Raw genomic sequence first — 15,245 nt, 5'->3', positions numbered from 1 at the left:
ATCAGCCAGGCATGGTGGCGGGTGCCTGTAGTCCCAGCTACTCGGGAGGCTGAGGCAGGAGAATGGCTTGAACCCAGGAGGCAGAGCTTGCAGTGAGCCGAGATCGTGCCACTGCACTACAGCCTGGGCAACAGAGTGAGACTCCATCTCAAAAAAAAAAAAAATTCAAAATGAGAAAAGATTAAATAAATTATCGAAAGCATCATAACATAGAGTGCCTGCTTTTATATTTGGTATTTAGTCAAACTGATAATACACAAATCTAAATTGGAAACCATTTTAAGACCTAGATGAGATATGCTCCTTATATTGTTAAGTTTTGATGCATTTAAATTTCCTCATCTAAAAAATAAGGAGGGGGGGTGGACTGGAAAACCTCTTATACTCTAATATTTAGTGACTCCATAATCCTTTGAATTTTTGTCCATTTATATTCCTGGAATACAATCCAAACTCTAAAAAGGTACAACCAAGTTCAGGATTAAAATTAATATACACTTGGCCCTTGAATAATATAAGTTTGAACCACATAAGTTCACTTACATGTGGATTTTCTTCCACCTCTGCCACTTCTGAGACAAGACGAACCCCTCCTCTTCCTCCTCCTCAGTCTACTATTCAACATGAAGACCTTCAAGAATGATCTACTTTCGTCCTATATAGTATTTTGTCTTCCTTATGGTTTTCTTAATAACATTTTCTTTTCTCTACTTTATTGTAAGAATAACATATATAGCACATATAATATATAAAATATGTGTTAATTAACTATTTATGTTATCATTAAGGTCTCTGATCAACAGTAGGCTAAGTTTGGGGGGACTCAAAAGGTATACACGGGTTTTTGAGCAAGCAGGGAGTTGGTGTCCCTAGCCCTTGCATTGTTTCTAGGGTCAACTATATAATAAGTAACTAGAGAAAATTTATGTGCTATACAGTGTAAATTCAAGCACAATAGCTGAAAGATGCAACTAATGAAAGCACAAAGTTTTATAAATCCACATAAAATTTTATAGATCCAATAAATTTTCATGGTACTGGCAATACTAAACAACAAACAAAAAATACCTTTGGGCAGCTAAAGCTCTGAGTGTATCTTTTTTTTTTCTTTTTGAGACAGAGTCTCGCTCTGTCACCCAGGCTGGAGCGCAGTGGTGCAATCTTGGTTCACTGCAACATCTGCCCTCCGGGTTCAAGCGATTCTCCTGCCTCAGCCTCCCTAGTAGCTGGGATTACAGGTACCTGCCACTGCGCCCAGCTAATGTTTGTAATTTTATTAGAGATAGGCTTTCACCATCTTGGCCAGGCTGATCTTTAACTCCTGACCTCATGATCCACCTGCCTCAGCTTCCCAAAGTGCTGGGATTATAGGCGTGAGCCACTGCGCCCAGTCAACTCTGAGTGTATTTTCACACAGGCAAGAATTAAAAGGCCAAGGCCAAACAAAACCACTTTCTAACACAAGAGTAAGGCTCTTGTATGCCTTGTACACAGCTGTATACAAAATACCTATATTTGTTGAATGACTGCTAATAAAGATGCTGCATGTCAGGCATTAAGTGATACCAAATAAGGAGTAAGACCAGTGATTTCCTCCACTATTCTAGAAATATGGCTACCTTGGTCAAAAACATCAAAATAAGTAGTATTTATTTTTAACAACCTCGTATTACCCTGCTTATATTCTTTTTCCTTCTGGTACTGTAGCTCTCCTCAAATTTCAGTTGCAATCTAGTCTCAGATCTGTTCTATCTTTAACCCAAAAATGTCCCATAATCCCAAAATACCTAAAGCTTTTCATAGCTGCATCCTATAAAACATAACCATCTTTCACTAATTATTAATTTAACAAATTAAAAAAATACTAGAGGGTTACAAAGAATACAACATACCTATTATGACCAATAATTAATGGCTATTAACAGTTTATCATATTTGCTTTTTTAAAAAAAGTATTATAGATAAAACTAAAATCCCCTTTGAGTGCCAACCTACTGCCCTTTCCTCCCAGAGTCAACCATTATTATGATATTAGTACAAATCCTTCAACTTAATTTTTACACCTGCATTCACTTACAGACACACATTAAGGGCAGTTTTAGAAAAATATATATAAGTGCCCTCATATTGCATACATCATTGGGAAATTGCTTTTGCATCATCTATAATTTTTGAGACATCCATACTAAGGTCTATTGTATAATTTTTAATAAATGTTATATCATGTGAATATTTCACACTTTATCAACCTTCTTACAAATTTTCATTTAGGTTTTCAAATTTTCACATTATTGTAATGATTACGCAACAGCAGTCTTACACAGTATTCCTTACTTTTATGAATTTCACTCTAAGAGCATACCTACATCAAGAAGTAGAAGTTTGGGGTTATAAGTTGGCTAATTTTCAATTTTATTAGATACTGACAAATTTATCAAATTTTCACTCACAACAATAGTAATCATTCTCTACATTTTCACCAATACTTGTATATCGGCATTTTTTTTTTCACCTAACAGATTTTAAAAGGATGAGTGGTCATGACTTAATAAATATTGAACCTGGGTATGGAAACATATGGCTCAACTATGCAATTCTCTCAATTTTCCATGGTGGGGTGGGGCAGGGGGAACATTCAAGAGTAAAATAGTAGATTAAGAACATTTTTTAAAGTATATTTTTAAGTATGCCAAACTGTAGTAAAATAACAATGCTATCAATTGCTGTTCAAAATGTAAACTGGGCTGGACATGGGGTTCATGCCTGTAATCTCAGCATTTTGGGAGGCTTAGGTGGGTAGATGACTTGAGCCTAGGAGTTTTAGACGAGCCGGGGCAATATAGTGAGACACCACCTCTACAAAAAAAATTGTTTTTTAATTAGCCAGGCATGGTGGTGGGTGCCTGTGGTCCCTGCTACTCAGGAGGCTTAGAAAAGAGGATCACTTGAGCCCATGAAGTTAAGGCTGCAGTGACCTGTGATCACAGCACTGCACTTCAGCCTGGGCAACAGAGCAAGAACCTGTGTGGAAAAAAAAGAAAAAGGAAAAAGAAAATGCAAATTGTATACCCATTTTGGAAGCAATTTGGTGATAGAACAAAAGTCTTAAAATATGTTTCTAAAATGCAAAATACTTGCCTAGTGCTACTAATTACACTTGTAAAAATATATTCCAAGTCAATAAAGATGAATGCAAAGATTTAGGTATGGAGACATATACTCCAACATTATTTGTAACTCTGAATGAGTGGGGTTATGGTATTTGTTAGTTTACCTTTTATTCTTATTATTTTTAGAGATGGGGTCTCGCCCTTTTGCCCAGGCTGGAGTACAGTGGTGTGATCATTGTTCACTGCAGGCTCCACCTCCCAGGCACAAACAATCCTCCTGCTTTAGCCTCCAGTGTAGCTGGGACTATAGGCCTGCACCACCACGCAGAGCTAATTTTTATTTTCTGTAAAGACAGAGTCTCGCTATGTTCCCCAGGCTGGTCTTGAACTCCTGGGCTCAAGCAATTCTCCCACCTTGCCTCCCAAAGTATTGGTATTGCAAGTAGTTTAGCTTCTAAATAAGGCCATTATTTCTGAATTCGAAAAATATACCTATAATTATGTGCCACATAACAATGTTTCAGTCAACAATGGATTGCATACACGATGATGGTTCCATAAGATTATAATGGCATATTTTTACTATACCTTTTCTATGTTTAGATATACAAATACTTACCTTTGTGTTACAATTGCCTAAGGTATTCAGTACAGTAATACTCTGTACAGGTTTGTACCCTAGGAGCAATAGGCTATACCAGAGACGGATTATAGCCCAGATGTCTAGCAGGCCATACCATCTAGGTTTGTATAAGTACACTCTATGATGTTTGCACAACAACAAAATTGCCTAATGATGCATTTCTCAGAATGTATCCCCGTCATTAAGGGGCACGTGATTGTATATTCATTTTAAAAGTTATAATTTTTTAAAAAGTTAAAAATCAAAATATTTTAATATGCTTGGTATCAATTAAATGAATGTCTAATTTACTTAAGCTGCTAGAACACTCTACTTGATCTTCAGGGATATCTATGGTACACTGGAAATAATTGTATTACTTAGAGAATAACCAATCAAGAATTTACAATGAAAATTTTTCCCAACTGGTTACTGCCATTAGTCTAACTTCTGTATCACCCATTCTCTATATTCTGCTAGAATAAACTTTCTAAAATCCAGCTCTGTTTATACCAATTTCCTATAGCTCCTCTTTACCCTTCAAAATGAAGTCTCAAATACCTAGGACTACAAATTCAAAAATTTTTTTTCAGAAATTGGTTTCCAATTTCTCCTAGTCTCTACAAGAACACTTGACTCCATTCTGGAACCACTGAAGTCTCTTTCTTGTCATGCTTTTGCATCTTCTTTGCCTTTGCTCAAACAGTTCAGTCTAAAACAACCTTCTCTGTCTGTCTCACTCCTAGAATACTCAGCTTAGTTGTTAATTCCTCCTTTTCACACACTACCCTGGTTGTGAGAACTATTCCTCTTGTTTTCACATAATCCTGGACATACATCTACATAGTTAATTACTAAAAATGGCATTACTATATCCCTTAAGATTCTCAAATACACTAAATACTCTCAGAGGGAGGGATACTCTCACCTATGACTTTTATTTCTGTGGCCATGGTGTATAGCATACTGCCTTATATTCTGTAACTACTCATTAAAAGGAAAAATGGGGACAGGTATGGCAGAAGTTTCAAATAAAATTAGGACAAAGTGAAGAAAAACCTTTAAAAGGTATTCCTTAGATAGTACTTTTTTGTTAAACTTTTTAATTCTTACATAATTATAAAATTGTGTATTCTTCTCCCATCAACTAGCTTGAAGTTACTTCAGAAAAACGATACAAAACTATTCCAAATAGGATATTGCAAAATTATACTTAAGTTGATGGGAAATTATAATTCAATAAAGCACGAATTTGGCCTCAAAAATTCTTAGTTCTGTCATTTACTTAAAGCTGTGTGACTATACATAAATGAATCTCAATAAGCATCAGTTTCTTCATCTTTAAAATGAAAATAACAAAACTGTCAGAATTATGTTTAAGTATTCTAGAAACTAAAATTGCCTACTTACTACTTTCTAATTTATACCTTTTTAAACAAACACATATTCCAACCTTTTTTGCACCAACCATCCCAATCCCAGGATTAGGTATTCAATGCATGTTTGTTGAAAAAACCTAAATATGACAAGGAAATGTAGAGATAAAAATAAAAGCTGGTCAGACGCTGTGGCTCATACCTGCAATCCCAGCATTTTGGGAGGCTGAGGTGGGTACATCACTTGAGGTCAGGAGTTCAAGACCAGCCTGGCCAACAGGTGAAACCCTGTCTCTACTAAAAATACAAAAATTAGCTGGGCATGGTGGCACATGCCTGTAATCCCAGCTACTTGGGAGGCTGAGGCACAAGAATCACTTGAACTCGGGAGGTAGTCCCGAGAGAATCACTTGAACCAGGGAGTGGGCCGAGATCACGCCACTGCACTTCAGCCTGGGAGGCAGAGTGAAACTGTGTCTCAAAACAAAACAAACAAGCCAACATTCATTTACTGAGCAATTCTTATGTATTGCACACCATGAGAATGGACATGTAGACACTATGAAAGAATGAAGACTGGTGAAATAGGACTCCTAAACTAGTTTCTGTTTTGTAAGCCATTGTACAGAAAGCCCCTTTAATAATCAAAGAAACTTTATACTGACATGCAATTTCTCATACAAAAATAAGGGAACGGAATTGTTTGAAAAGGGTAAGGTGGAGAGACAAAGGAAATCTAGTACACTTGTTAAAAAAGAATCCATCAAAAGACATATATAATTCTACTAAATGAATAAGGAAAATATTTGTTAAGAGAAAAAATTATTTAAAAATCTCTTACCTGTTGCATATGTCTACTTGTTCGTTTCTGAGGCTGATAGATGAGCCACGTATATAAGATTGGGTCAATATTAACTGCTAGTCCTTGTATACTGCAAAGAAGTACAGCACCTAAAAGACAAGATTTTTAAACTGTTACATAAGTCCTCATAAAAAACAATAAGCTATTTGTCACTTTACACCATGTAGGATAGCTATGACATAACAGACAAACAGTAACAAGCGTTGGAAAGGATGTGGAGGAATGCAAACCCTGATACATTGCTGGTAGGAATGTAAACTGGTACACCCACTTCGGAAAATACTATGGCATAACTGGGTCATACTGTAACTATATGTCTTTTTGAGGAAATGTGGGCACCGAAAACTTATGCCCACACAAAAACTTGTATTCAAATGCTCATATCAGCATAATTCGTAACAGCCAAAAAGTGAAATCAATATAAATTTCGATGAGTTGATGAATAAACAAAATGTGGTATTTCCATACAATGGAAAAGTATTTATCCATAAAAAGAAATGAAGTACTGATACATGCTACAGCACTGATGAATCTCGAAAACATTATATTAAGTGAAATAAGCCTGACAAAGAAAACGTATATTTTAGAATTCCACTTATATGAAATTGCCAGAAAAGGCAAACACATAGAGACAAAAAGTAGATTTGTGGTTACCAGGGCCTGTGAGAGGGGAGAGTAGAAATAACTGCTAAGAGCTATGTGGTTTGAGAGTGATAAAAATATTCTGAAATTAGAAAATTATTGTACAACCTGGTGAATATACTATAAAACATTGAATCACACAATATAAAATAATTGTATGGAAAGTGAATTACATCTCATTAAAAGTACATTTGTCCATAAAATATAATAATAAGCTCAACTTTTTAGGCAAAGAACAATTTTTATATTGGCCCTGAAAATGGAATACTTTAGGTAAAATATTCCTAAATAACTTTTTCATTATATTAAAAAATTGATTCATGATTTGAAAGAAGGTATTATAATCATTCAAAAAATCATTAAAAATTACAACTTTTAATGTTCAAAAGCAAAGAGAAAGGGCAGCCTAGATTAAATGCAGGCCAACATTCTGACATAAAACACAAAGCGGAAGTGTAACAGGCTGAAATTCCAACCAACTAACTAACCTATTTTTGTCCCTTTCTGATGAAAAGTAGTTTGAATAGAACTTACCTAAAGCAGAGTATACAATTCTCAATTTATGTGCGGGTTATATACATCTGTAAATAAGTTTCTGTAATTGTACGTATATTTTAATACAAATATTATTAGCTCCATTAGGATATATGAAACATAAGGGAAGGGATATTTGTCAATTTTGTTATCAGCCAAACCCGTAGCATATAGGAAATATGCCATCATACTGAATGGGGAAAAGCTGATGCATTCCCCTTGAAAACTGGCACAAAACAAGATGCCCTCTCTCACCACTGCTATCAGACACAGTACTGGAAATCCTGGCCAGAGCAATCAGGAAAGAGAAAGAAATAAAGGCTATCCAGATAGGAAGAGAGAAAGCCAAACTATCTTTGCAGACAACATGAAAATATGTATCTAGAAAATACCATAGTTTTGGCCTAAAAACTCCTTAAGCTGATAAGGAACTTCAGTGAAGTCTTAGGATACAAATTCAACATACAAAAATCATTAGCATTCCTATACACTAACAACTGTCAAGTTGAGAGCCAAATCAGGAATGCAATCCATTCACATTTGCCAAAAAAAGAATCAAATTCTTAGGAAGACAGTTAACCAGGGAGGTGAAAGATCCCTACAATGAGAACTATAAAACATGCTCAAAGAGATGACAGAAACAAATGGAAAAACATTCCATGCTCATGGATAGGAAGAATCAATATCATTAAAAGGGCCATTCTGTCCAAAGCAATTTACAGATTCAATGCTGTTCCTATCAAACTACCAATGACACTCTTCACAGAACTAGAAAAAACTATTTTAAAATTCATATGAAATGAAAAAAGAGCTTGAGTAGTCAAGGCAATCCTAAGCTAAAAGAACAAAGCTGGAGGCATCACATTACCCAATTTCAATCTATACTACAAGACTATAGTAACCAAAACAGCATGACACCTTTACAAAAGCAGACACATAAACCAATGGAACAGAATAGACAGCCAAGAAAAAAGACCACACACCTACAACTATCTTAACTTCAACAAACCTGAAAAAAACAGGCAATGGGGAAAAGGATTTCCTACGCAATAAATGGTGCTGGAATTGGCTACCCATAAGCAAATAATTGAAACTGGACCTCTTCCTTAGACCATATACAAAAATCAACCCAAGATGGATCAAAGACTTAAATAAAAACTCAAAACTATAAAAGTCCTAGAAGACAATGTAGATAACCATTCTGGACACAGGAACAGGCAAAGATTTCATGATGACAATGCCATAATGGGAATGGCATGGGAGAAAATGCCAGAATGGGAGAAAATTTTTGCAAACTCTGCATCTGACCAAGATCTAATATCCAGCATCTATAAGGAACATAAAGAAATCTACAAGAAAAAAAAAGCAAGTCCATTAAAAAGTGGGCAAAGGACATGAACAGACAATTTTCAAAAGAAGATATACATATGGCCAACAAGCATATGAAAAAAAACTCAACATCATTGATCATTAGAGAAATGCAAATCAAAACCACAATGAGATGCCATCTCACACCAGATAGAACAGCTATTATTAAAACGTCAAAAAATAACAGATGTTGGCGAGATTGTGGTGAAAAGGCAATACTTATACACTGTTGGTGGAAGTGTAAATTAGTTCAACCATTGTGGAAAACAGTGTGGCGATTCCTCAAAGAGCTAAAAACAGAACTGCAATTCAACCCAGCCACCCCATTACAAGGTATATACCCAAAACCATATAAATGATTCTACCGTAAAGACACATGCAAACGTATGTTCCCCACAGCACTATTCACAATAGCAAAGACATGGAATCAACCTAAATGCCCATCAATGGCAGACTGGATAATGGAAATGTGTTACATATACACCATGGAATACTATGCAGCCATAAAAAAGAACAAGATCGTGTCCTTTGCAGGAACATGGATAAAGCTGGAGGCCATTATCCTTAGCAAACTAATGCAGGAACAGAAAACAAAATACCACATGTTCTCACTTATTAGTGGCAGCTAAATGATGAGAACACATGGACACATAGAGGAGAAAAACAGACATTGGGGCCTATCAGAGGGTGGAGGGTGAAGGGTGGGAGAAGGGAGAGGATCAGATAAAAATAACCATTGGTTTATTTTTTAGTACCTGGGTGGTAATATAATCTGCACAATAAATCCCCATGACACAAGCTTACCTATATTATAAACAGGCACTTGTATCCCTGAACCTAAAATAAAAGTCTTTTTTTAAAAAAAAAAAAAAAAAAAGAAATAAAAAGTATCTGCCTGATGGTAGGGGGCTACAAAAAGTATATGTCAGAATAAACCATAGCTGGTTCTCAGGATAACTGAAAATAGTACATTTGTTCTATAATGTTATAGATTATTTAAATTGGGAAAATTAGTATTAATAACAAGCCCTATGAAAACTGATATATAAAAAGACAGATAAAAGGATGAAGGAGAAAAAGTAAGAGAAAAAGAAATTTATCTTTTTTTCAAAGCTTTCCACAGAATCTTCAAATAACCAAAATTTGCCATGTATACTCCTATTCTACCATGTAGTTCTATTTTTTCCATGGTCCCAGAACCAGTATAAATCCTTAGGCAGCATGCTCAGACAACAAAAGCATGTGCCCTCCCAAGGACCAATATGTGTACTGTTGAGCAATGATTCACTCAAGCAGATGTCAGAAAAGAAAGACACAGAAAAGCTAAACAAACACAAGATGATTGCAAAATGGGAGTCATAATTAAAGTCAACTGAAAATCCAATTTAATATATAATATACAATTTAACATATATTTCTTACTTTCATAGATTGCAAATTTCTCATAAGGGCCTAAATTCTTCTACTTCCCAAGTATCACTTATACACAGAATAAAGGTATAAAAATACTATATTAAGAGAAATAAATAGGACTTTCCCAATATGATATCCAGTTTTCAAACAATTCTGGCAGCTCTACTACAGCAAAGACTGTCATCTCCACAGACTAACAAGAATAAAGTAGTATGATATATACAGTAAGATTTAATTTGCACTGTATTCTTATTTTATAACAACTCATTCTCCCAAAAAAGTTACTATGTAAGAAAGAGAATTTTCCCCCAATATGAAAAATTGTTTATTAAGAGCTTTTGATTTTAAAGCAATTAACTGAACAAGATTTAGAGAATTTAAAAGGTTTATTTAAATTCAGGAATATATAATTCAATCTCAAGGGTTAAAAGATCTTTCTAAATCCTACGTAGATAAATAAAATTAAAATTAGATTTAAATTACTATGAATTTCTTTCTGTCAAATGAGCCCCTTGAACTGTAATTTGTTCTATAACTAATATCACATAAATACCACATAAAATACAATAAAGAAAGCATTCACCAAAAGAAAAGTGAATTACACGAAGAAAGAAGACTTTGGATTCAGAAGACAAAAGATCTAACTGAGGAGAAAAGTGATGGGAATTCCAAGGCTTACAACAGTGACTTAGTCACAGGTACACAGAAAGCTTAGTAACAACAAAACAATTATTAAATACAAGGAAATCAAATGTTGTAAAGGAAAGAATAGCTAATCATAAGATACAACACAACTGTGATGTGAATAGTGTTAATAAATGGAATGATATAAATTCTGAAATAATGAATAAACAATGTAATCAATCAAATTTAGGATATAATAATATTGGGAGTATGAGCAAATAAGAACATGTGATGAAGGTTGGAGAAAGTGAAAGACAGCCAATTATTATTTTCCACTGTAAGAAGTCAATAAATAATGCTCTAAAATGAATATTCAGGAAAAACCAAGAAAAGCTATGCTATTTTAAAATACAGAAATAAACACCAAAATAATTCCTGAAAATTTGTGAAACTAGTAACAGCTAGAAAAGGAAACATTAAAAAATAAGTTCTGTTGCCCCCCCTCCCATCCGCCAAAAAAAAAATGTAACTGGGATTCTGAAACTTGGGACACCAGGAAAGAGAGATAGATGAGCCTTAGACTTTCTTGTGAAGACCAACAATCCCCAGTCATTTTGGCACCAGGAACTGGTTTTGTGGAAGACAATTTTTCCATGGATTTGGGGGGTGGAGGAATGGTTTCAGGATGAAACCATTCCACCTCAGATCATCAGGCATTAATTCAATTCTCATAAAAGCATGCACAATCTAGATCCCTTGTATGCACAATTCATAATAGGGTTTGCGTTCCTTTGAGAATCTAATGCTGCCAATGATCTGACAGTAGGCAGAGCTCAGGTGGTAATGCTTGCTTGCCTGCTGCTCACCTCCTTTTGTGTGGCCCAGTTCATAACAAGCCATGGAATGGAACTGGTCCGTGGCCCAGAGGTTGAGGACCTTAGCTCTAGACATGAGAAAAAAGCAGAAAAAAAGTTGTCACTTTGAGAAAGTCTCCAATTCATTGTTATGTGACACCCATAAATTATGATCTGTCATTTATGTTTCCCATAACAAAAAAATCAGCAAGAAGTGCAGAAAACAAACCACTGTTAATAAGAGTCAAAAATATTAATGAATAAAACATTTAGATCCTCAAGCACTGAAGGTATTAGAATACAGAATATAAAACAGCTATGTATTGTTGCGGGAAGTCAGGGACCCCAAATGGAAGGACCTGCTGAAACCCTGATGGAAGAACATAAATTGTGAAGATTTCATGGACATTTGTTAGTTCTCCAAATTAATACTTTTATAATTTCTTACGCCTGTCTTTACTGCAATCTCTGAACATAAATTGTGAAGATTTCATGGACATTTATCACTTCCCCAATCAATACTCTTATAATTTCCTATGCTTGTCTTTACTTTAATCTCTTAATCCCATCATCTTCATAAGCTGAGGATGTATGTCGCCTCGGGACTCTGTGATGATTGCTTTAACTGCACAAATTGTTTGTAAAGCATGTGTGTTTGAACAATGAAATCTGGGCACCTTAAGAACAGGAAAACAGCGATTTTCAGGGAACAAGAGAGATAGCCTTAAAGTCTGGCTGCCTGTGGGCTGGGCAGGACAGAGCCATATTTCTCTTATTACCGAAAACGGGTAAGAGGAATATCGCTGAATTATTTCCCCAGTAAGGAATATTAATAATTAACAGCCTTGGGAAAAGAATGCATTCCGGGAAGGGGGGGCCTCTAAAATGGCCGCTCTGGGGGTGTCTGCCTTATGCAGTTGCAGGTAAGGGATGAAACACGCCCTGGCCTCCTGCAGCGCCCCCAGGCTTGCTAGGATTAGGAAATTCCAGCCTGGCGAATTCTAGTCAGACTGGTTCTCTCCTCTTGAACCCTGTTAAGATGTTTATCAATGACAATGAGTGCACAGCGGGACATAGAATTTCATTAGTAATTCTAGTTTCACCCTGACCTTGTGATCTCACCCTGACCTTCTGCCTTGTGATCTTTTGTTGCCCTTGAACCATGTGATCTCTGTGACCCACACCCTATTCATACACTCCCTCCCCTTTGAAAATTGCTAATAAAGACTTGCTGGTTTTACAGCTCAGGGGGCATCACAGAAGCTGCCAACATGTGATGTCTCCCCCGGACACCCAGCTTTAATATTTCTCTCTTTTGTAGCCTTTCCCTTTATTTCTAAGACCAGCCGACACTTAGGGAAAATAGAAAAGAACCTACGTTGAATTATCAGGGGCTGGTTCCCCTGATAATGTATAAAATGTTTAAAAACACATTTATGAAATCATGAAGATAAACTATGAGAAAGCATCAGCAACAAGTAGATTTTAAAGAAAAATGAAAATCATAGAAATGACAAATTGTTGAAGTACAAAACTCACTAAACATGTTAAAAAGCACATTAGATGCAGTTGAAGAGAGAATTAAGGAAATGGAAGATACATAACAAGATAGTTTAGGATGTAAGCCCAGATTGAAAAATAATGAAACTTTTAAAATGAAGTTAGAGATAGAGAGGTCTGAGTGAGAAGACATAGCATATGTCTTATTGGACTCGAGAGAGATAATAGAGAATGGGGAAGAGGCAATATGGTTTTAAAAAAAGGTAATGGCTGAGTATTTTACAGAAATGTTGAAAGATAGTAAACCTTAAATCTAGGAGGCCCAATAAACCCTAAACTGGATAATTAAAATAAATCTACACTAAGCAAAAAAAGAAGTTGTAAACAAGTGAAGATAAAGAGAAGATCAGAAAAGTACTCAAAAAGACAGATCACCTGAGGAAAGAATCTATAAAAGCAAATAAATTTATGACCAACTTCTCAGCCAACAGTAAATGATATTCATTATATAATTTTAATTCAATACTTACATATATGTTACCTATTTTTATACATACCTAATGTTACATTGAAAAAACAGTAAAGAAAGAAAAAAGATATTGAGTTGATTTTTTAAATAACTCAGGATTATGTTCTTTTAGATTATGCATCTAAGTACAGGCCATATTATATACTATATATTTTTTAATTATGATGAAAAAATGTCAAAACCTAGTAAACAAAATGGCATATAAATTTAAATGTATGCAAACTGGACAAGATGCAAGTATGTTAAGAAATTACAGATAACCTCCATATTGTACAAATTATTACAGAAGTCTTTTCAGATATGTCTAAAACTAAATGTGTTCAATGAATTTTCAAACAAATTCTCAACATGTGATTGGGACACCATTTTATTTGAGATTTTAGAGAGAGAAAACGGAAAACAAATATAATAAATATTTTCAAATGGAAAATTAAACTTGAAGGTCTTATTTTATTATAATTAAGAAGTCAAAAATACTTCACCAACCTATGTAAGTTATATGATTACATTATACCAAAAATGACCTCATGACTTATAGCCAGCCTTAAAATTTATGAATGTTATAGATGATAAAAGAGGGTAATTCATTGATTTAACATCAATTTGGTTGAAATTACAATTTAGAGATAATGTTCTCTTTAATTTAGAGAGAGATTTTCATCATATACTCAATTCACAAGATACCAACCTTTAAAAATAGCACACAAGTTCTAACATATAAATATCTGGGTAATTAGTTTGATATTGAGTTGACACAGACCAGATCCACCATAGATCACTAAAATTTGGCAGTATTTTATTCTGTTTAATTTTAGCCTGGGAGACAACTAATGAGAAAAGTGTGGTTTACTGCTCTCCTCGCTGCCCAAATGGCTCACTTATCCACATTCTACTCAGCCTTCACCCATTAGTTAAATCAGGGTGCCACTGTCATTTGCAGTTACACCCTACGCTGAAGAATGAGAGCTGAAATAAGAGTTAGAGACCGAAGATGCACAGTATTAAAATTAAACATACATGCCTCTTGGCAGCTATAGAAGCTTGCCAGCCAATGAGACTGTCCTATAATATATCAAGTTATATTAGGAAAAAGTATTCTGTGTTTTTTCTTAAACCAATGAACGAGACAAAAAAACACAAACATATTAATTTACATCTAAGTTGTTAAAACTCATTATTTTTCTACTAAGCAGCTATAGTAAAGAAACTTGTAGATTTGTATAGCTCCTAAGAAATTATGTGCTACTCTAATTTTTTAAGAATAATTTGGATAATTTTGGCTAAACAGTTAAGAAAACAACAAAAATAAAAGAAAGAAGAATCACTACTTCAAAAACAAAGGTAATGTATAAAGGCAAGAGGGGAATCAGAGACTAAGAAATGCAAGAGCAGTGATGAGCTGCCAACTACTAGCTACTTTATCTAGGGGAATTGTCAAATTTAGTATAAATCAATCATAAGATTTGTAGCTTATGTATGTATGGTACAATACATACATGTATGGTATGTGCGTATGGTAGCTCATTACTTCCTCTTCTCGTAGGATGTAGAAAATTGCAAGGGAATTCTATCCCATTGTAGCAACAACGAGCCATGTAATCTATCAAAGCTTTTCAACATTCATCAGAGCAGAGTTCCTAAGGGAATCCAATGAATAAAAACTATAAAAGTCAAAGGTCTCTTATAGGAGAGAAGAAATGAATAGTGGCTATAATTCTTGGCAGAGTAGGATAAGGAGAAGAAAGTTGATAAGAAGAAAATAACTGCACTTTTAAAAAAATGTCAAAAGACCCAGTTGGGGGATGCATGAT

General features: G+C 34.8%; 1 protein-coding gene across 5 annotated transcripts in view; it reads right to left on the bottom strand.

The window, feature by feature from the left end:
• VPS13B (vacuolar protein sorting 13 homolog B) overlaps nucleotides 1–15,245 on the bottom strand; it is an 868,795-nt gene that overhangs the window by 495,549 nt on the left and 358,001 nt on the right. For all 5 annotated transcript variants that reach the window (XM_055116771.2, XM_063606452.1, XM_057303059.2 and 2 more), the window contains exon 20: nucleotides 5,950–6,059. In XM_055116771.2, the coding sequence (XP_054972746.2) occupies nucleotides 5,950–6,059 (110 nt within the window). The remainder of the gene's footprint in view (nucleotides 1–5,949; nucleotides 6,060–15,245) is intronic.

This window comes from Pan paniscus, chromosome 7, assembly GCF_029289425.2.
Source record: "Pan paniscus chromosome 7, NHGRI_mPanPan1-v2.0_pri, whole genome shotgun sequence".
In the NCBI taxonomy this organism is placed as follows: domain Eukaryota; kingdom Metazoa; phylum Chordata; class Mammalia; order Primates; family Hominidae; genus Pan; species Pan paniscus.
This window is presented reverse-complemented; position numbering and strand designations above follow the sequence as displayed.